Source organism: Anabrus simplex, chromosome 8 (genome assembly GCF_040414725.1).
Source record: "Anabrus simplex isolate iqAnaSimp1 chromosome 8, ASM4041472v1, whole genome shotgun sequence".
Classification (NCBI taxonomy): domain Eukaryota; kingdom Metazoa; phylum Arthropoda; class Insecta; order Orthoptera; family Tettigoniidae; genus Anabrus; species Anabrus simplex.
In genome coordinates, this window is record NC_090272.1 from 93,962,662 (window position 1) to 93,987,091 (window position 24,430).

Sequence of the window (24,430 nt, forward strand, 5' to 3'; positions counted from 1 at the left end):
AGCTCATCTCCTTTCCCCCCCAAGTCTTCCCATCCCACACATTGCAACATCTTCATAACATTACTCTTTTGTCGGAAATCACCCAGAACAAATTGAGCTGCAATTCCATTGGATTTTTCGAGTTCTTGAATCAGTCCTGCTTAGCGTCTAATACCCCCCCTAGAACCATACTCTAGTTGGAGTCTTACCAGAGACTTATATGCCCTCCCCTTTACATCCTTGCTACAACCCCTAAATACCCCTCATAACCATGTGCAGAGGTCTGTACTCTTTATTTACAATCCCATTTATGTGAATACCCCAATGAAGATCTTTCCTTATATTAACACCTAAGTACTTACAGTAATCCCCAAAAGGAACTTTCATCCCAACAATGCAGTAATTAAAACTGAGAGGACTTTTCCTATTAGTGAAATTTACAACCTGACTTTTAACCCCATTTATCATCATGCCATTGCCTGCTGTCCATCTCACAACATTATCGAGGTCTTTTTGCAGTTGCTCACTATCTTGTAACTTACTTATTACTCTATAGAGAATAACATCATCTGCAAAAAGCCTTATCTCTTATTCCCCTTCTTTACTCATTTATATAAAGAAAACATAAAGGTCCAATAATACTGCGTTGAGAAATTGCCATCTTAATAATTACAGGATCAGATAAAGCCTCGCCTACTTTAATTCTCTGAGTTTTAATTTCTAGAGATACAGCCACCTGTTCAGTCACTCTTTTGTCTAGTCCAATAACCCTCATTTTTGCTGGTAGTCTCCCATGATCTACCACCCTATCACACGCCTTAGATACGGTACGTCAACTGCGATACAGTCCATTTGACCACCTGAGTCCAAATATATCTGCTAGAAACCTACAAGTTGAGCTTCAGTAGAATCTTTCCTAAACCTAAACTGACTTATTAATTTTTCAAACATGTCTAATATAATCAGAAAGAATGCTTTCCCAAAGCTTACATACAACGCATGTCAAACTTACTGGCCTGTAATTTTCAGCTTTATGTCTATCACTCTTTCCTTTATACACGGGCTAATATAGCACCTCTCCATTCATTTGGTATAGCTCCTTCATGCAAACAATAGTCAAATAAATACTTCAGATATGGCACTATATCCCATAACCCATATCCCCTCATATTCCAGCTTCTTTTCTAGTTTCCAACTTTTGTATCTTATTGTAAATATCATTGTTAGGTAAATTTCAATATTTCATTAGTATTAATCACCTCCTGTATGTCCGGCTCCATAGCTAAATGGTTAGCATGCTGGCCTTTGGTCACAGGGGTGCCGAGTTTGATTCCCGGCAGGTTCAAGAATTTCAACCATAATCGGTTAATTCCCCTCGCACAGGGACTGGGTGTATGTGCCATCTTCATCATCATTTCATCCTCAACACAATGTGCAGGTAACCTACGGGCGTCAAATCCAAAGACCTGCACCAGGCCTCTCCGGAGGCCACTGAAGCTCAACTTGTAGGATTCCAGCAAGATATAGCAGATATCTTGGATTCAGGAGGTCAAATGTACTGTATTGCGATTGACCTGTCTAAAGCATTTGATAGGGTGGATCTTGGGAGACTACTGGCAAAAATGAGTGAAATTGGACTAGACAAAAGAGTGACTGAATGGGTTGCTATATTTCTAGAAAATAGATCTCTTACCGAGCTCGATAGCTGCAGTCACTTAAGTGCGGCCAGTATCCAGTATTTGGGAGATAGTGGGTTCGAACCCCACTGTCGGCAGCCCTGAAGATAGTTTTCATGGTTTCCCATTTTCACACCAGGCAAATGCTGGGGCTGTACCTTAATTAAGGCCACGGCCGCTTCCTTCCCATTCCTAGGCCTCTTTCCTGTCCCATGATCGCCATAAGACCTATCTGTGTCGGTGCGACGTAAAGCCAATAGCAAAAACAAAATCTCAGAGAATTAGAGTATGCGAAGCTTTACCTGACCCTGTAATAATTAAGAGGGGAATTCCTCAAGGCAGTATTATTATTGGACATGACATTATTCTTACCTCCTCTATCTGAACATTATCCTTGTAACCAACATGCAGTCCATCAGAACAAACTTTGTTTTGAGTTCATTTTCCCTTACAGTTGTTTAAAGGAAAATGAACCTTACTGTACCGTACTGTAAGAATATATGTTTGCATTACATGTTTACCCACACCTAGAGTATGATGTATTTAAGGATCATTTTCCTTTCCAGATGCGCATAGGAAAATGAACTCAAAGAAAATTGTTCCGATGGACTGTATATCAATATGTGGCTGGGAGGCGTGACCAGTCTTAAGGGAAATAATGGATAGGAAGAGCATTGTCACATTCATGGTTTTGGCATAGGAGTAACAATATGAAATCATTTCATCAAAATGTTCCTCCAGGAAAGTGTCCCTTTTTCTAATTCTAGATCTGGTCACCCTAGGAAGGACCGGGCGAGTTGGCTGTGTGGTTAGGGTCACACTGCTGTGAGCTTGCATCCGGGAGATAGTGGGTTCGAACCCCACTGTCGGCAGCCCTGAAGATGGTTTTCCGTGATTTCCCATTTTCACACCAGGCAAATGCTGGGGCTGTACCCTAATTAAGGCCACGGCCGCTTCCTTCCAACTCCTAGGCCTTTCCTCTCCCATCATCGCTATAAGACCTATCTGTGTCAGTGCGACGTAAAGCAAATAGCAATAATACCACCCTAGGAAGGTAGGCAAAAATTTATCTAATTCACTTTCTTAAGCTTGGTTTATCAGTCTCATGCAAAGGATCTTTGTCACCATTCCCATCATCTTGTTAATAGGAAACACCCAAAGTAATAAGCAGACATTCATTTAAATTGTTTTATAATGATTATGCATTGCACCACTGCAAACAGAATGATGTTAGTGTATACTAAAGTTTTGACTTCTTAGTTCAAAAATGAAATTCAGTTACATTTTTACAGTGAAAATCAACTTCCAGAGTTGTTGCTCTAGAAATGAGTTTATCAGCTGCAGAATCCATGTCCAAAGAGCTGGGCTCCTCATGATGAACATTCAGGATTGTAAGAAGGTTAAGTCATTGTTGACCTCAAGTAGTTTATCAGTCTTCTCAGACTCCAAAATCACCTTTCTGCTGAAGAAGTTGACGTAGGGATCATTTAAAGGAGTGGAACGAACTTCAACAACTCTGGAAGCATGGTCTTCATTTACTTAATTGCCAAGTTTTGGGGAGCCCAGTGCCTCCCAGATATATTTTGTGGGTGTTAAAGAGACCTAGGTCTCACAGAGTTTGTGCCTCTGACCAAATACAGCTTCAAGCAGTGCTCAGACTAAGCAAAGTATGATTCATGTTTACCTTAGCATTGTGTTAAATACATCTGGCTCTATGTCAGGTACTTCAGTTGGTTCTGTTTCCCTCAGTTCCCCATAGAACATGCGCTCGAACACAGGGCTAACGCGGATTAGGAATCCTTTAATAGCTGAAAAGTAAACCTGAAAAGAAAATTTCACAAATCAAAAGAGAGGGTCTTTTTAGCTTCCTGCACTTTATGATAAAAGTATGAAATAATATTGCTATTACTCTTTATGAAAATCTATTAATGCATGGCTATCGTCAGTTGAGTTACGAAGAAGGTGAAATGAAACAGACCCTCCTTCAGACAAATGCTCCGTATAGCACTTCACAATGAAAACATGTTGTTCTAATCTGAATATCACTTTTTGAGCAACTCTGTATTAAAAGAACATTTATACTTAAAATACTCTGCCAACAAAACAAAAAAAACCACACATATTAACACTAAACCAATGATGACAAGCTGACATCATGTATTAACATTTCATCACCACGCTCAGCTGCAGGACCGAGTTTACAGATAACTCCACTACCGGAGCTGCACGTGGTGAGGTATCCAAATAACCAGCAACATGCCTAACTTGCATAACTTTGAAATAAAGACTCCATATGTTTTGTGTAATTTTATAGTACAATTTACTTGAATATTCCCCACTAAGTGACCAAGAAGCATGCCCTAGCTGGCGATGTTGAGTGAAAGTGGAAACGGCTGTGCAAGTTAATTCTTCTTAACTCAAACTGAATTGTGTTCAGCCTTCTGTTTATAGTTAAAATCCTAAAAACACAAAGATATAAAATCAAAAATATCTGTGATCATTTTTTGTGATGAAGAAAAACAGCACAAAGCAAAGAAAAATACAATAAAGAAAGTCAAACTTTAACATTTTTGTAACATAGCTTTTTGATGTGTGTAATACAAAGGTCGATCATGAACATCAACAGTTGGTAGGACTGGCCCCGCGCTTCTGCTATGCCTAGGCGGGACCATTAGGCGTGGGGAGAGTGTGCTGTTAGATATTTCCTGCTGTTTAGTCAGTAACGCTCACGATGTCGGAGCTACAGGTGCCCCCTTTCACTGCGCAACTCCTAATTATAAAATATCTTGCTCGTGAAGCAGTTACAGCGGCAGAAATTTGCCAGAGATTGACTGCACAGTTTGGTGATCAAACATTGTCAAGGATGCATGTGTGTAAAGAGTGGCAGAGGAAAGGTGAGGCAGCACCAGTGAAAGCCAAGACTCAACTGTCAGCTGGCAAGACTGTTGAACAAGGCGAGGGTTGCATATCACCATAAAAGACGAGACCAACCGATTTGACAATGGGTGGCCCCGTACTGAAGCTTTAACTGTCTCCAAGCTACAGGAGATGCACTAGACTGCAGTTGATCATCCTCCTTACAGCCCGGACTTATCGTCCTGCAATTTCCATTTGTTCGGACCGCTTAAAGAAGCTCTAGGAGGGCAATGATTTGAAGATGACTAGAGTGTGGAAGACCGTACGCAAAATGGGTGGTGACACAACCCTGTTATTTTTACGATGAGGGCATCAAAAAGCTGCCCATATGCTGGGACAAATGCACTTCCAAAGCATGAAACTATGCGGAAAACTAAATTGTAATTGCCTTGTATTATTCAATAAATGAATTTAAATAAAAAATAAAATCCCATTTATATTTGATCTCCCCTCATATTAACAGATATTTGAAGCCTAAGTTACCCAACCAGCTTGATGTAAAGTAATCATTTACAGCCTAAAAGCCCAGAAGTCATAAATTAAAATAATCACTTTCACCACCACTTAGTAAACAATCATAAACAGTTTTCAGTGCAACTATGCAGTGAAGACTAGGCCGGCTGGAGTGGTGCGAGAACAGTAGCCACCCCCAAAATGTGCGTGACCATTCTCATACAGGACATTTTCAAGAAATTCAAGCATTAGCTCTGTGAACCAGAAAATAAATCAACTTGTAACATAGATATAAGGAATGGAAAAGAAGAAAAATTGTCAAATCAAGTCATATAGAGAGAGAAACAAAAACAGGAACACACAATAGGATAAACATAAACAGGAGAGGTAGCAATAGAGAGAAGACAAGACTAACATGGAAACACATAAGGACAATCTCCATATCTTTATACATTCATGTTCATTAAAACCAGAACACCTTGAAAGACAAGAGATAGGAAATTCATATTCACAGGACATGTGCATTAGTAAGTTCTGAAGAAATTATTAACATTTGAACCATTCGGTCCTCAGGTTCAAGGTCCACATCGATATCTTGGCGCACCACCACCGACTGGTAAAATGTGCCTGCGGAACTTCTTGTAGCTATAAACCAAAGGTAATGGATCAGTGTGACTTGAGCAGATGTGCAGGATGCCTCGCAGCCATATGCATGAACCATACCATCAAATGAGTGAGTTTAAAACAGGGCGCATTATTGTCATGAGAAAACGCGATGCATCCATCCGGGAAATTGCCGCTTGTGTGGGACGAAGTGTGTCGGCAATGCAATGAGTGTGTACAGAATGGTTGACAGATGGCCGTAGAATATGATGAGATGGGTCTAGTCGCACCACCTAGACCACCCTCTGAGAAGATCGACACCTCATCCGAATGGCATTGCAGGACAGATCTGCGTCCTCCTCGGCTCTGGCACAACAGTGGAACAGTGTAACATATTGTACACTATCAGGAGTGACAGTCCATTGCCATTTATTACGGTCTGGGTTACCGGCACGTCGTCCACTTCTCCGCCTACCTTTGACTAATGTGCATAAGCATGCTAGACTGCAGTGCTGCATGGAAGGACGTCATTGGGGACAGGAATGGCAACAGAAAAGTGTTTTCGGATGAATCCATGTTCTGTTTGTTTGAAAATGATGGCATTTTGGTTCGCCGCAGACGGGGGGGCATCACATTGACTGCATTCGCACAAGACATACAGCGCCAACTCAAGGCCTTATGGTGTGCGGTGCTATTGGGTACAACCACAAATCACAGTTGGTGCGCGTCCAGGGCACTGTGACTAGTTTGACTTACGTGAATGACATCCTGCGACCCGTAACCTTACCCCTTTTGCATGACACCCAAGACGCCATATATCAGCAGGACAATGTGTGACCACATGTTGTTGTACGAACACGTGCCTTCTGGTTGTCACAGGATGTCAGACTGTTGCCCTGGCCCGTCCAATCACTGGACTTGTCGCCAATCGAAAATGTGTGGGATATGGTGAAATGACGGGTGAGGCGCTGTGACCCGATGCCAAACACCAAAGATGAACTGTGGAACCAGGTGAATGCAGCATGGATGGCTATACTCCAGGATGCCATTTGCGCCTTATACACATTGATGCCATCATGCATGGAACAAGTTATCAGTGCCCGTGGAGGACCCAATGCCTACTAGGCAACAGGACACATGCTGAACCTAAGTGACTGAAATGCTAATAGTTTCTGCAGAACATACCAGTGAACGTGTCCTGTGAATGTGAACTTCCTATCTCTAGTCTTTCAGGTGTTCTGTTTTATATGAACATGAGTGTATCTGCGGTCTCTTCCCTTTTCTTGTATTTATACAGCTTTCTTCCCATATCAAGATCTATCAAGATGGTTCCTGAGTGAATGTTGAAGCCTGTCCTCTTGAGGAAGCTGAGAAGCAGCAGTATGTTCATTGGGGGCTGAGAAGTAATGGATGTAGAAGAAATGAGATTAATGCAAGACTTTGTATCGGTAAGCAGGATCCTTCACTGTGTGGTTGGCGGCATGGAATGCAACCCAACAGTTCGGTCGACTGGATGTGTCACTCTAGTTGGGTGCTTTATCGGTCTTAACAAACAGGTCTCCACTCTGTAATTAGATCAGTTTCACAGCTTGACACATGATGCTATCCGCCAAGAATTCTGTGGTAGATATGAATACTCCGCTATGGAAAATATATCATCAAGTTTGATTGTCGATAGTGCAGTGGAGATTGTTTTATAGGTCAATATTTTTAAAATTATTAATCCTATTATCCTGACATTTGCCAAAATGCCATGTAAAATTGCTAGGAGATCGGGAGATTAACAGTCAAGCTGACATTCCTTATCCTAACTCTAGTAGATATTTACGCAAGCAGTAGAACTTACTACAATTTTATTCAGTATGTTTGCCTTCTGATGTTAAAGAAGGTCTTGATCTTGCAATCAAGTCTCAATGTTTACTTGGGGTTTTAAATTGTTCATTAGCTGTTTCTAGATTTTATTTTTTATTTTTTTTTTTTTTTTCCCCAGTCTAGAGAACTTGGATAAAATTTAATGGAATATTGCTTCAAATCTCAAACTATAGCAGCTGCTCAATTAACAGAGAATGGTGCATGCTACGTTTGAATAGGTTGTAAAAGTACTTCTGAGGGTAAGGTGGTAGGTCCCTGGCTATCGAAGTGAACATGTCTCCTCTAAAAGCAATTCCAGGTAAGATTTGCAATTTAAACTTCCTTATAAAGTTATTAAGGCTGGATGGCAGAGAGTAAAATTCTACTAGTGATAACAGCTCTCTCTGCGGATCAGTAGTAGTATTGGCCTCGGGATCCCAAGACCAAGGGTTCAAACCAGGCAGAGGTAATCGGATTTTTGGAGGATGGAAAAAAGTCCATTCAACAATCCAGGTTGTACAATGTTAGCATGTAAAAGATCTCTGGTGACATGCTTAGTGTTTACCAAACAAAATTAAGACTCAGCCATAGACTGTCCAAGAGAGATCCCATTTACTCTGTCATCTGGTAGAGTAAACCAGAACGACAAAATTGTGTGCAGGCAGCTTAGATGACATTAAATCAAAATGCCTGCACATGGCTGCTGATGTCATAAATTATCATCATCATCATTTTGGCTAACTATGGACCACGTAAATTACTCTTCATGATTTCAGTTTTCATTGGCACCAGCATTCCTTCATTCTCTTGCTTACAGCTTCTTTCTTTTCTCCTGGCCAATGTTGTTTCTCCTTGGTTGCTGTTTCTGGCTTTAGGAAACCCTCAGATGTGTGTACCTTGTTTCTCAAAGTGGTTCTGTTGTGGATGTTTTGATCCATGATTTCATTTCTTGCAGATCCTTCTTGGTGTTAACAAACCATTTGCCATGCATTGCCTTTGCTATTGGGTTTGTTGAAATGGTTAAAAAAATTCTTAGCGAGTCTGCAGTCGGCCATTCTTGAAATATGTCCGAAGGATTTGACCCTTCCTTTGTGTATGGTATCCGAAATCCTGCTGTATATACTTCTTTGTTACTACATAATCAGTACGTGTCAGTACATTTTTTTGTCCGAGATTTTTCCTAAAATCTTTCTTTCCTCCTCGATTTCTTCGATGTCTTTTCAGGTTTTTAATCCTAGAAATTCTGAAGCATACAGACACTTTGGTTGGATTACTGTCAGGTAGGCTGAAATGAGGTTCTTGAGGAGCATACAGGGAAAGACAAGACGAGATAGAATGCGAAATGAGGAAATAAGAAGAAGCATGGGAGTGTGTAAACTTCAGGAAGAGATTGATATAGCAAAGCTAAAATGGTTTGGACACATAATGAGAATGCCAGGAAAGAGAATACAAAAGAGAACATTCATGGATATAGAGACTGGAAAGAGGCCGAGGGGACATCCTAGAATGAGATGGAGGAGCTCTGTTGTGGACTGTATTGCAAATAGAGGAGTCGATAGCAATAAAATACTGGAAGAGGAATGGTGGAAAGATCGAGTAAGGTGGAGGGCTTTGGTACACTACCCAGAGAGAATCTGGAAAAGGGAATGGATGAAGAAGAAGAAGAAGAAGAAGAAGAAGAAGAAGAAGAAGATATGCTTGTTGCTTGTTGTTTAAACAGGCCTAACGGGCCAATAAGAAGATACCGATGGTATTTTGCAAGAAGGGTGTTGTCTACAATTATTATACCAAAATTCTCAGAATATTGTCAGGAATCAAATGGTAAAAAGGGCACTAACATATTCCCCCATGGAATTCAAGACAATGTTTTAAAGCAGAACATTATCAATGGGTGATCAATATTCCTGAAGTGTAGAAAGGGTGTTATTTTCAAAACAGCAATTATGATATGAGTACTGTAGCACCTCATCTGCCTTATTATTATACTTAATGTAATGTTCCTTGCTAGTTGTTACTGGGGTGAAAGTTAATTCTTGTTGACACTGTGAGACAGAGTAATATATTAATTTAATTCTTACAATAACAAATAATATATTAGTGACTACTGACAGGTTTTATTGAGTGTTTCCTGTACCTCAGTGTTATGTTAGATGATCGATTGTGCTGTCCGTTTAAAAGTTACTAGTTCTTAGAAGTGCAGTTTTACCACTATAATCATGTCTAGAGGTAAAAGAATTATGGAAAAAATGAAATGAAATGGCGAATGGCTTTTAGTGCCGGGAGTGTCCGAGGACAAGTTCTGCTCGCCAGATGCAGGTCTTTTAATTTGACGCCCATAGGCGACCTGCGCGTTGTGATGAGGATGAAATGACGATGAAGACGACACATACACCCCGCCCCCGTGCCAGCAAAATTAACCAATCATGGTTAAAATTCCCGGACCTGCCAGGAATCGAACCCAGGACCCCTGTGACCAAAGGCCAGCACGCTAACCATTTGGCCATGGAGCCGGACAGAATTATGGAAATATGTGTGAAGATGAAGGTAGAAGAAACTCATTATGTAGACTTTTGCCCAGCAACTCTGGATGTTGAAGTTCATTGTCCAGAAGGTGAGAAAAATTACTTGTATCTTTTTAGAATTGAACCTGAAACAAGATTTGACAGTGTGTTTAGTGCAATGTTAGAAAGTGATGCCAGTGAATTTGATAAAAATAGTGAGGCTTTCAACAATTCTATAAATAGTGGTAGTACTTCAAATGTAAATAGCAATGCTGTGTTTGAGGAAGAAGTGGACACTCTTCAACCTCATATTTATTTCAATACCAGTGCAGTCAGTGTCAATATTGCAGTTAATGGGGAACAGTGGCGGCAATTGGGGAGCGTGAGGACCCCCGTTCTGTGGAGAGAACAGTATATTGTCACTTTAGCCGCCTAAAACAAGGAATTATTTAAAAAGAATTTGTACAAGCATTGTTGTATTATCAACTAATTCTTTCCTTTAATTTCTTTATAATCATTAACAAAATTCTTAGCAGAAATACGCACAAAATGCCGTTCTTTGTGGCTAACCCATTCGTACATCGATACAGCAAGTAGTGAAGACTCTCACAGCAGCATGTAGCATGTGCTGTGAGGAAGGGTAGCAGAGGTATACTGTTGCTCCAAGGTCATAGACACTGAGGTATGATTCACCCACTTGCTGCGCACATTCGTCAGTCTGGCAGTCTCTTTGGTGTCTGTTAGTTTGTTAGTGCGTAGTCAAATACTAAACGATTTTTAATTGTACAATCACACCATACTTTTGTAATAAATATGTAATTATTGTTCCTTTTGTGAAAGTTTTATTTATAGCACTGAATCAAAATCTCAAAATTCAACCTTCACCTCTTTGTCAAAATTTGCTCAGAGAATATCAAAGAACTTACCATTTTATAACTATTTTTGTCAGTTTTGATGTATACCTCCTCCTCCTCCTCCTCCTCCTCCTTCTCCTTCCCCCCAACCCCTGGCCACTATATCCTTCAATTCTGAGTACTTTTTGTTGTCTATAAATTGTTGTGTCCCTTATTTCTAATCCTCAATTGCTGCTACTGTTGGGGAATGTTCAATGGATGGTGTTCTACAGCTGACTGGAACAGAAATACCAGGCAAAGTTCTGTACATTTCCAGGCGTCTTGTTGACTATTCTAGTGACAGTGATAGTGGTAATGATCCTGATTTTGAGCTAAACGATGATGGTTCTGATAGAAGTTATGAAGTGGACAAAGATGTACAGCCAAATGAAGAAAATAATGTGGAAGACAAAGTGGGAAAAAACAGCCATTAACAGATCACAGAGAAAGAAACTATAGGACAGTGGAAAATGTCTTGTAAGTCACAAAGGTAAAGGAAGAAGTAAAAAGTATACAACCAAACCCCTGTGTATCTACACACTGTCCAGACAGCTGTAATAATAAACTATCGGAAGATGACAGATTATCACTGTTAATTGAGTATTGGTCTTTAGGAGATCCTACAAGGCAGAGAGACTGTTTGCTGCATTGTGTACAAAATGTGCCAAGAAAAAGAAGATGGACAGAGGATGTGAAAAAATAAAACAAAGGAATTCCAAGGAATACTTTGTGACAGTTAATGAAAATAAAAATAAAATTTGTCAAAAATTATTACTGGAAACTTTGGATATATCTGAAAAACTTATCCACTATACGTGGGATATACGTCTTCCATCAAAATGGCTAAAAGTGATGAGATGGGAAAGTAGACTGTTGCTAATAAAACATCTGAAAATTTGCGACGTAAAGTGGAAATGTTCACTGAAAGCTTGCCAGCCATTTCGTCATACTACTGTAGAAATTCATCCACAAAGAAGTATGTCTCAGCTGAACGGAAATCTCTTGAGAACAATTACAGAATTTATAGACTTAAATGCCAAGAAAATAATGATAATTTTGTTTCGAGAAATATCTTCAAAACAATTTGGAGAAATGGTTATAACATAGGCATTCATGTGCCAAAAAACAAGTGTACTTTGTGTTTAACTTCTGAACAGAAACCTATAACTGAGAGGTGAAAAAAAAAAAATCTGTGAATTTGTACATCATAATACAGAAAAAGTAAAGTAAAGTAAAGGCGTGCTCGGTTCACCTGGAAAGACGTGGGTTCGATTCCCCGTCAGGAAGTCGAAAAATTTAAGAAACAAGATTTCCACTTCCGGAGGTGCATATGGTCTTGAGGTTCACTCAGCCTACACCAAAAATGAGTACCAGGTTAATTCCTGGAAGCAAAGGCGGCCAGGTGTAGAGCTAACCACTCTACCCCATCAAGTCTGAGGTTACGGATAGTGGAAGCCTTTACCTTCCACCCCTCCAAGGGCCTTCATGGCCTGTACGGAGATGACTTTGCTTTGCTAATACAGAAATACAATATATTTTGGACAAATTTTTAAGTGGTCAGAAATCTAGTGGGAAAGATGGCTTTCTGTGTTGCTCGTTTGACCTACAGAAAGTTTTAAACACTCCTTATGGAGAAAATCAGTGTCAGAAAATACGCAGTTTATAATTTCACTATGTACAAGAGCAGCACACTAAATGCGTTTTGTTATGTTTGGGGTGGTTGGCAGTCAATGGCTACGAAGACAGAAGAAGGAACCTTGTAAACACCTCAACAGCGGAGGAACTGCGAACCACAAACTGCTGCCTTGCAGACAGGAAGAGGACCCCAAAGGCTAAGGGAAGATACCCTGACAGAAAATGGGCTGGCATGACAGCTAAGAGGGCAGCCCCCTCATCATACTAGCTTCCGTAGGGCTAATAATCCACATGGAGCGAAATTAACTATTAAGAGAAACATGAAAGTAGCTGAACAGATATCAAGGAAACAACCTGGCGCGAAACGGTATATGAGAATTGGTACATGGAATGTGACCTCGCTGTCGGGGAAGAAGGTACTGGAGAAACATTGGAAGAAATGGAGAAGTACAAGCTTGCCATACTTGGGAGTCAGTGAAACCAAGAGAAAAGGTAGTGGCCAAATAAATTTGGATAAGGGACATGTAATGAGATACTCAGGAGTCAGCAGGAATGAACGGGCAAGAGAAGGAGTAGCCATCATTATGTCCGAAGCAGTGGAAAACAAAGTGACAGGATGGGAACCTATTAACTCCAGACTTATCGCAGTGGATGTGGAACCAGAAGAATTACGCTAGTGCAGGTCTATGCCCCTTCTGAAGATATGCAAGAAGTAGATAAGGAGCAATTCTATGTTCAAATGCAAAAAGTTATAGATAAAGCCAGACATGTTATTGTGATGGGGGACTGGAATGCTAGGATTGGAAATAGGTTACACTGAGGACATGAATATATGGGCCAACTTGTAGCAGAACGTACCATCAATACCAATGGTGAAAGAATGTTGGAATTCTGTATTGATAACGATCTAAGGATTGGCAACACCTCTTTCCCCCCATAAAAGTGTCCATAAATTAAGTTTTGAGGCAGTAGGCTGAGGAGTAAAGAGTTGCATTGACTACTTTTGTTACACCAAGAACATGACTTTTACAGCACTAGATGTAAGGGTCTTCCGCAGTGCAGAAATGAGTACAGAACATCAGCTTCTGGTTATGAAAACAAGGTTTAAGGCTACACCCACACTCTCTCACCATCGATTCAAGACAGTAAGAATTTCTGCATTCAGAGAGGAAGAGGTAAGGCAGAATTATGTTCAAAAGTTGGGGGGAAAACTTCAGCAAACAGAAAGAGAAGAACCTGAGAGAGGCTGGAACTTAGAGGAGAGATGGAGGGAATTTAAGAAGAATATTATCCAAGTAGCAGAAGAGATCTGTGGGAAACGAACAAAGTGGAGGACTGAGGAAGTCCAGGAAGGTGTAAGGAGGAAAAAGGCAGCATAGAAGAAGTACATGAGAACAAGAAGGGTAGAGGACTGGAGGAATTATGTTGAAGCACGTAATGAAGCTAAGTGACAAGTACAAGAGGCAAAAGAAAGGAACTGGAAGAAATTTGGTGAGGAAATGGAATCAGAATACAGAAATAATCAGAAGAAGTTTTGGAAGATACCAAGATCCCTCCAAGGCAAAACTGGAAAGAGAATCAGAAACATTAAAGACAGGAACCAGAAGATCCAAACGAGGCCACGGGGCATTCTTGATACGTGGAGCACTTATGAGGACGTGTTTCATGCAGACCAGAATTCACAACATGACTCTGGTAATGGGGCAGAAGAAGAACTAGAAGAAGGGGAGACAATTATGCAGAGTGAAGTAAAAGAGGCTATCACCGAAATGAAGGTGAGCAAGGCAGCTGGTTGGGATAGAATTTCACTGGAATTGATGAAGTATGAAGGAGATGGTGTGGGGAAATGGACAACAAGGATATACCAGCAAGCATGGAGCATTCAGAAGATTCCAAAGGATTGGGAGAACATTATTGTTCCTATCCATATGAAGGGCAGCAATCTGGACTGTGCAAACTACCGAGCAATGTGGCTGGAAACATATACTCTCGAATAATGGAGAGGAGGGCGAGACAAGAAGTAGAGGAAAAATTGGGAGAAGAACAGTGTGCTTTCAAGCCAAATCGACAAACACACGACCATATATACACACTAAGGACCGTTATAAAGAAACGACTTAGTCATGGGAAGGATGTTCTAGCAGCATTTGTCGACCTAAAGGCCGCTTTTGACTCGGTCCCCATGGAACAGCTTTGGGCAACACTTGAAGAGGAAAAGGTAACCAAGACTCTCTTATGCCGCATTAGGAGCATGTACAATACAGTCCAAGGAGTGGTGAGAATAGCTGGTTAATGCTCTAGGGAATATGAAATGGTGAAGGGAGTAAAGCAGGGTGAAGCTTGAGCCCTCTTCTCTTTGTGATCTTCATGAACCAAGTCACTAAGCAGTGTAAAAGATGATCTAAAAGAATTAAGGTTGGCAACTGGAACATGAGACCAATATATGTCCAATCCTTGGTCTATGCAGATGATATTCCAATTTTGGCTGGGAAAGAGGAGGATCTTCAACAAGCTTTTACAGACTGGGCTGTGGGATGGAAGTGAATGCGAGCAAAACCAAGGTCATGCAGTTCACCAAAGGAGAAAATGTGCAGCTTCAGATCAATGGAACAATGAGGATATTGAGCAAGTAGAACAAATTGAGTATCTGGGCACCATTTTCAGAGAGGACAGAAAATTAGAGGCAGAAATAAACAACAGAATTAGAAAAGCAAATCGAGTTTACTACGGTATAAACAACACAATCATAGGGAAGAAAGAAATTATTAGAAACACAAAAATGCGGGTATATCATGCTGTGTATCTGCCAACCCTCCTGTATGGCGCAGAGAGTTGGACAGTGCATAAAAAGCTGGAAAGCCGTCTGGTTGCTGCTGAGATGAGATATTTACGGAAAGTTGCCGGGAAAACTCTAAGAGACCATATTAGAAACACCACAGTAAGAGATGAGCTTCACCAGGAGCCAATAATGGATGTCATTGAGAGGAGAGGATTGGGCTGGATCAGTCACCTAGAAAGAATGGAAGTTGAAAGGAAAGCGAAGCAGGTGTGGCGAGCCAGACCAACAGGAAGAAGAACACGAGGGAGACCACAGATTGAATGGGAGGAGTACATCTTGGGACTGATCAGGAAGCGAGGGAAGACCCTGGGCGAGGATCAGAGAATAGCGCACGACAGAAGAAACTTTAATAAATGGCTGAAATACCCCAATGCCTAATGGCAGAAAGGGAAAGAAGAAGAAGTGAGAAGATGTTTGTGGTGAATGTGATGCTAAAAGAGGGGGAAATTAAATAGACACTCACTTCTATGATTATCTTCTAAAAACTGAAGAAAGAGGAGATGTAGTTTTATTAGCTTTGTATTGTAACAATTTCCCAGGCCAGAATAAGAATCACCTTGTACTCTTTATGATCAAGCATTTTCTAAACATTGCTGTTTGTGTGAAAAACATAACAATCAACTATCTACTATCAGGACATTCATATATGCCTGTGGACTCTGTACATTCTGGTATTGAAAAGTATGCAGGAAATAAAGTTTTCTAGGCACCTTCTGAATGACCTATTCGAATAGAAAATTCAAGAGTGGCACCTCATTCATACTAAGTTGAGGTAAGAACTCACAAGGACTTTCTAGCATGGGACTGTGTAAAAGAAAAGCACTTTTCCCAAAACAACTACACTTTGTGAAGATGGCACAAAATTCTATCTTACTAATATAAGAAGCACAAGTTTTAAATATGGTGATAAAGCAATGCTACTTAAGTATTCCATGGCTACAAACACTCTTTTCCTCCTACTTGTTTTATCATCGCACTAACACATCAAAGGTTTTTGGTGATTGAAGGATGGGAAAATGCTAAGTATGGGAAGGTAGCAGCTATGACCTTAATTAAAGTACAGCTCCAGGATTTGCCTGGTGTGAAAATGGGAAACTATGGAAAACCATCTTCAGGGCTGCAGATGGTGGGATTCAAACCCACTATCTCCCAAATAAAAGCTCATAGCTGCATGACCCTAACCGCATGGCCAACTCGCTCAGTTCCCAAGCACTCAACACAGTCTTACCAGAAGAAAAAAATGATAATGATGATGATGATGACACTTGTTGTTTAAAGGGGCCTAACATCTAGGTCATCGGCCCCAAAAAAAAAGTCAACCTCGAATGTTCTCCCAAATAGTTTGCCCAACAAAACTTTACACATCCAGGTTACCAATATCCTCGGAAAAATATGTGTGAAAGGAATCATACCACAGAGATATCATTCAGAATATCTGGGGCTGCCAAATAAGTCAACAGTCAAAGATGTTTTACCCGAGACTGATGGCGAAGATAGTGATGAATGAGCATTGTAAGAACTTGTACAACATAACCTGCATAATTATTATAAATGGTCATTTCAAATTTTAGGGCTACTTTGCCTTTACTTTTCAATTTTTTCTTTAGAACTGGGCTCATGAGACTGTCTATTGTGACCTAAGGAATCCATTGCATCTTAACAATATTTGGTTGAGAAACCTGTGAAGATTATTTTGTCTCATTGCATTGTGTTTAACATACCAAATCCAATTAATCAGTTTTAATTTATCACTTACCTCTTAAAAAGGCAACCTGCAAAAATGGAATTATCAACAATTATTAACTGGTATAGATGCCACATAGATACGGTATCCAAGGAAAAGGGGAAGTATCAACAAAAACTCACACTCATCAAGATATTACTATTTTGTTGTTTAATTTATCCTTGTAACATTAATATGAATGGACTTCCAGAAAATTTCTGCAAATATATTATTCTGAGAGAGAATTTGACAATGCTCACTGCCATGTTGTCTCATTTACAGCAATACAATCAGATGTTCTGCATTCTATCAGATAATTTTAAACTGTTCATTGAACTATAATTCATCATACACATCATCTTTTATTCTTAATACTTTCCACCTTTACAGACTTATTTTAGTCACAATGCTATTTTCTTTTACAATTTGGGGCCGATGACCTTCGATGTTAGGCCCCTTTAAACAACAAGCATCATCATCATCTTTTACAATTTGCTTTACATGGCAATGATGGGATAGGAAATGGCTAGGAGTGGGAAGGAAGCGACAGTGGGGTTCGAATCCACTATCTCCTGAAAGCAATCTGATAGCTACATGGCCAAACCCATGCAGGCTCTTTGTTGGTCACGATGATATAGTTGAACAAGGCTTTCTGAGAACTCCTGTGTGCTCTAATCTATTTTCCTTTTCTTTCCCATATCTTCTATACCTAGAAAAGCATAGACAAGCTTCTGCATGAAGCTGTCTCATTTACAGCAGTACGATCGGATGTGCTTCAGAGTTCTATCATACAGCTTCATATAGCTCATTGAAGAAAATGTTATTTGTGATACACATCTTCTTATCTTCTCTTCTCTTATTTTTTCCCTTTATTCTTTACACTTCCCATCTCTTCAGACTGATTTTGGTCACAATGCTAAAGTTGTTCTACCAGATTTTCCTTTCTGTTTACCTGCGGTCCTACAGACTGCAGTTCCTATTTCTCATAGCTGACACTAGTTTCCTTTTCTTCTCCATAATAGCATTCATTAGGCATGGAGCTCGTTGCTATTGGCAGCATAATGGTATCTCGCCATGTTGTACCCACAAACGGAGATGGTCCTGTTTTTTTTTTAATTCCTTTACTTAATGTACAACACTGAGTGGCTGGCCAAATCACCTTAACGAGAAAGGTATTCTCACGCCTAAGAATGACACTGCAGCAAGCATCAGTGATTACTTATTGGACAAAATTCCTACTAAGATGGTGAGATATGTCTGTGGACTCCATGGTGGAGATATAGGATATGGTCCACTACCCTGTGAAGTTTCTCCACATGTTAAATTCACAAGGTTTTCCACTTCACAATCTCAGACCAAAAGTTGGAGCACTATATTGTTGCTATGGAATCTGATCTCTCCTAAGCTTTGTAATGGCACCAGGCTGCAATTCTAGTAACCATCTTAACAGGATGTAGTGTGGGAGAAACAGTTTTCTTCCCCAGCATTCCTTTGATTCCCTCCAACTCCCAGTTCCTATTCATCAAACGTGTGAAACAGGACTAAGGTATGGTCCGCCTGTCAAAACAATTAATATACAATAGTACATGTTAAGGCTCTTTTTTCTTATTGAAAGCGACTGTACTCAATACTCTCCTGCTGACTTGCTAGGCCTAACGCATAAGAGGATTTTCTTTCAGGGTTTACTCCCTTAGCCTTTGAGGATGCCTTCCTCGTCCTACAAGGCAGTAGGTTCCATCTGTACACCCCAGAAGGATGGGTTGCCACTTCCGCCATCTCCACCGTACCGAAGTCCATCTTCTCTGCCGTAGATGCCGTTGAGGTCTTCACCCTTAACCCAGGGCAAGGGCCCTCCATATTTATGACCCCTGGAGAGAGGGTGTCCCAGTATTTTAAAACCCCCAAGAATTGGGTTACCTGTTGGTCCGTGGGTTGTATTGGTTATTTCAACCAGCCCTACATACTGTAGGGGCCCCCTATCCGCCACCTAGGGACGCGCTCTGTAGGGGTCAGGTTCCCCTGGTTACTTATTGGAAGTTAACCCCACCCATAAGGAGTAGGGTTATTTCCAGAAAATCAGGAAAGAGAAGATTAGGAATGAGAAAATTAGAGAAGAAGTAGGAATAGATGATTCTCTCCTCAATAAGATTCAGATATCAAGACTGAAGTGGTTTGGTCACATGAAGAGGATATGCCAGTAAACAGAACTGCAAGGAAGGAATTTGACAGAAAGGTAGAAGGAAGACGACCCGTGGGAAAGCCACGAAGGAAATGGATAGATTTAGTTAAGAGCGATGTACTGAGAGGTCATGATTGGGACAAGTTGGTGGAGGAAGAATGGTACAAGGACAGGATGAGATGGAGGAGGCTCATATACCACACCCGAGAAACTGGAGATGTTTTTCTTTTCTACTTGTTTTTACGTCGCACCGACACAGGTAGGTCTTCTGGCGACGATGGGACAGGGAAGGGCTAGGAGTGGGAAGGAAGCGGCCGTGGCCTTAATTAAGGTACAGCCTCAACATTTGCCTGGTGTGAAAATGGGAAACCACGGAAAACCATTTTCAGGGCTGCCAACAGTGGGGTTCGAACCCACTATCTCCCGATTACTGGATACTGTTGCAAGTGATAAAAATCATTGTTATCCGTATTGAAGATACTGAATGTAGGATGCTAAAAGGTTTGTTTTATCACTTATTCAATACATAAAAATTTTACAAATTAGGAATTTATTATTGATTCCACTTGAGACATGTTTCGCCCTTCATTGAGGGCATCATCAGTCAAATTATCACCTCAAGGCAAAAAATCAGGTACCTGGTTAGTAGTTGACATGCACAAATTAATACATATTATTAATACACATTACAAAATTAAGTATGAGAAACAGTTGTACAATAGTGATGGTTGAACATATAGGTTTATAGAATAAGAAGTCAGCACCAATGCGTAAAATTAAAATAGTAAGAGTTCGGCAGTGGTGCTCTGGAGAACAGTTGACGCAATCATAGGAAAATATAAAGTTTTAAAAATATTTACATTATAACAATCAAGGGAGAAAAGGTGTAGTGTTCGGTGTCAATGTTTGTAACCAAAAATTAATGTCAAAGGTTGGTAACTATACAGTATTTACATTGTCCAATTGAACAGTTGAGATAAAGTTTTAAAAATATTTACATTATAACATTCAGGGGAGAAAGGGTGTAGTGCTCAGCGTCAATGTTTGTAATAACCTTCATAGTCCACCAATACTCATCAACAATTACCTCTCAGCGACACATCAGGTATGTAACATAACATTCACTCTTCATTACTTACCATAAACCTTTCTTACACACCAACCAATACTATTAACATCTCAATTACAGATAACTTTCACTTCATACAATAAAACTTTCAACAGCCAGAACCCAGCGCACATCGGCACGAATATGGCGTGCCACTACGGCTCCTCTTCGCAGTCAGAATGAGAAGATGCCTCACCCCAGCTACAACGCTCTGACTCTGCAGTTGCCGTATACATTCTAATCTCTCCAGTGCAGTTCACAACTCAAGCAACTCTATTCTATCTCACCAGACCAGTAAAAAACAATAACTTCATCCCGTAGTCCGCCATACTTTATTCCACGGAATAATATCAATTTGTCTCACTGGCATCTCACACTGATGTCTTCACGTAACATTCGAAGCTACAGAAGTCAACTAAAAGAATAAGCGAAAGTTTCAACCCGCAACATATTCCTAATTAGCAACTACCCACAAATAACTGTCACCATTGTTGCCATTCAAACGCACGGAATACCCATGAATCTCCATCCACACTGACCAATCTCCGTACCGATCTCAGTGCTGCAACCAGACAACTTTCAGCTTGATGCCTATAAAACCTCATTTGGCTATGAAATATTTCCCTACCCCCGGTGATTTTAACTAAGATAAACCTCTCTACATATTTCTGAAATGTCAATGCTAATTTCTTCTTCCAACCTTTAAAACATCAGGACGCACTTGGTACTAGAATTTTTTTTTTTTTTTTTTTTTTTTTTTTTTTTTTTTTTTTAAATCCTTGCTCACCAAGCTGCTCTTGTGTAAATATGTATATAATTGTAAAATTCTCAACTGTTCAATTAGACAATGTAATTACTATATAGTTACCAACCATTGACATTATTTTTTATTACAAACATTGACGCTGAGCACTACACCCTTTCTCCCCTGAATGTTATAATGTAAATATTTTTAAAACTTTATCTCAACTGTTCAATTGGACAATGTAAATACTGTATAGTTACCAACCTTTGACATTAATTTTTGGTTACAAACATTGACGCCGAACACTACACCTTTTCTCCCTTGATTGTTATAATGTAAATATTTTTAAAACTTTATATTTTCCTATGATTGCGTCAACTGTTCTCCAGAGCACCACTGCCGAACTCTACTATTTTAATTTTACGCATTGGTGCTGACTTCTTATTCTATAAACCTATATGTTCAACCATCACTATTGTACAACTGTTTCTCATACTTAATTTTGTAATGTGTATTAATAATATGTATTAATTTGTGCATGTCAACTACTAACCAGGTACCTGATTTTTTGCCTTGAGGTGATAATTTGACTGATGATGCCCTCAATGAAGGGCGAAACATGTCTCAAGTGGAATCAATAATAAATTCCTAATTTGTAAAATTTTTATGTATTGAATAGGTGATAAAACAAACCTTTTAGCATCCTACATACTGGATACTGGCCGCACTTAAGCGACTACAGCTATCGAGCTCGGTGGGGAGATGGTTTAGGATGATGATGATGATGATGAGTATATGTTAACTCATTTTCTGCATCCTAACATCATACATGTCTCAAGAACAGATATATTCTCTTCTTCAGCGACTAATAAAATCTCAAAATTCCTAACATAAATCTAAAACACATAATAACATCAAAACGAACATTCACGTTAAAACAAATTGTCTACATAAAAATCTACATTAAAATGCCAACAGTAATGTTTCATATTGCAGTATAAAACACATTTCTTCATCTTCTTCTGAAAGAAAAATTGTTCATGAGAATAAATTTTAGGGTAATAGCATGAATAATTTTTTCTCTGTAAAATAAAATTGTTCATGAGAATAAATTTTAGGGTAATAGCATGAACAATTTTTTATCTCAGAAGATCAGGAAATATGTTTTAGACTGCAACAAGAAACAATAATAATGAAACAATACAATGTGCTTTACAAGATGATGTTATTCTGTATAGAGTAATAAATAAGTTACAAGATTGTGAGCAACTGCAACGTGACCTCGATAATGTTGTGAGATGGACAGCAGGCAATGGTATATTGATAAACGGGTTAAAAGTCAGGTTGTGAGTTTCACAAATAAGAAAAGTCCTCTCAGTTTTAATTACTGCATTGATGGGGTGAAAGTTCCTTTTGGGGATCATTGTAAGTATCTAGATGTTAATATAAGGAAAGATCTTCATTGGGGTAATCACATAAATGGAATTGTAAATAAAGGGTACAGATCTCTGCACATGGTTATGAGGGTGTTTAGGGGTTGTGGTAAGGATGTAAAGGAGAGGGCATATAAGTCTCTGGTAAGACCCCAACTAGAGTATGGTTCCAGTGTATGGGACCCTCGCCAGGATTACCTGATTCAAGAACTGGAAAAAATCCAAAGAAAAGCAGCTCGATTTGTTCTGGGTGATTTCCAACAAAAGAGTAGTGTTACAAAAATGTTGCAAAGTTTGGACTTGGAAGAAAGAAGACGTGCTGCTCGACTAAGTGGTATGTAATACCAATACAAATGGTCCGTTATTGGACATTATAAATTTTTCAGCTAACACATTCCTGGTTGCCAGCGTTTCGCCCTCGTGTGCTAGGTTGGGCTCATCAGTTGGTACCTAGCACACCTACCAAGACGCTGGCTATTGCATACCATGGAGGCCAATGCACAGGCTAATTGTAGCCACCGGCAGTGTCAATGCACTATGTGAGACATTGTCTCTTTACCAAAAATTGATGCCTGCTTGGCCTCCAGATGATATAGATGTTGATTCCCATAGGGAATCTGAAATATTTGTCCCAAATGAGTAAATTTATAATACCAATATAAATGGTCCATTATTGGTCATTATAAATTTTCCAGCTAACTCATTCCTGGTTGCCAGCGTTTTGCCCTCATGTGCTAGGTTAGGCTCATCAGCTGGTACCTAGCACACCTACCAAGACGCTGGCCAGTGCATACCTTGGAGGCCACTGCGTAGGCTAATTGTAGCCACCAGCAGTGCCAATGTACTATGAGAGTGTCTCTTTACCAAAAATCGATGCCTGCCTGGCCATCAGATGATATAGATGTTGATTCCCATAGGCGATCCAGAACTAGGAAATGGAAGTATTCTATTCTATTATTGTGTAGTTCTGACAATATACAGTATATCAGAATTGTCATCTACTGTACCAATCACTGTTAGCAGTTGCCATTGAAACATGGGTTTTCATTTTGTACTTCCCTTAACAGGCGAACACTAATCTGACTTAGTGACCAACACCCTAGTGGTGTTGAGGAGATACTTTCCGATTTCAGCTTTATAATAGACTTCACAAACTATTGCCTAGGCTGGTATAAAGAGCATAGCTTATCTAGTTGACCGTGCTATAAATCCCCACTGTTCCTTCAGTAGTAAAAGAGAAGAAATAGTTACCTTTCTTCCCTAGGGACCAATGTTACATGAAACTGCCTCTTTGATACTTTGGCCCTTCCCCATTTAAAATGAGATATTGAACACTGGAAGCCTCCGTACCTCAAGCCGGCCTCTCACCACTGGATACTGTGGTTCAAATCCCAGTCACTCCATGTGAGATTTGTGCTGGACAAAGCAGAGGCAGGATAGGTTTTTCTCCGGGTACTCCAGTTTTTCCTGTCATCTTTGATTCCAGCAACACTCCCCATTAACATTTCATTTCATCTGTCAATCATTTAGCATTGCCCCAGAGGAGTGTGACAGGCTTCGGCAGCTGGCACAATACCTATCCTCGCCGCTAGATGGGGGCTTCATTCATTCCATTCTTGACCCAGTCGAATGACTGGAAACAGGCTGTGGATCTTCATTTTCATTGAACACTGCTGCCCCATGCATTGTCTAGAAATTATTTAATTTTGATTTCAGAATTTTCATTTTTTTGGATTATCTGTTATCTGGATAAGACCCTGCCCTATTTTGGGCTAGATAAACAGTTTTCTACTACTGAACTTGTTAAAGAGAAAGTACCACTGTTCGACCATACTCTACTCTCTTAACACATTGAGCGTCAAGCAAAATTTTGAAAGTTTGCTCTGTGGGCCAAAA

At 39.9% G+C, this 24,430-nt stretch overlaps 1 protein-coding gene across 1 annotated transcript in view; it reads right to left on the reverse strand.

Moving 5' to 3' along the window:
• The window catches only part of LOC136879309 (BTB/POZ domain-containing protein 3), a 62,854-nt gene that overhangs the window by 35,890 nt on the left and 2,534 nt on the right, over window positions 1–24,430 (reverse strand). Inside the window, exon 2 of the mRNA XM_068228963.1 lies at window positions 3,340–3,476. Coding sequence (XP_068085064.1) covers window positions 3,340–3,476 — 137 coding nt within the window. The remainder of the gene's footprint in view (window positions 1–3,339; window positions 3,477–24,430) is intronic.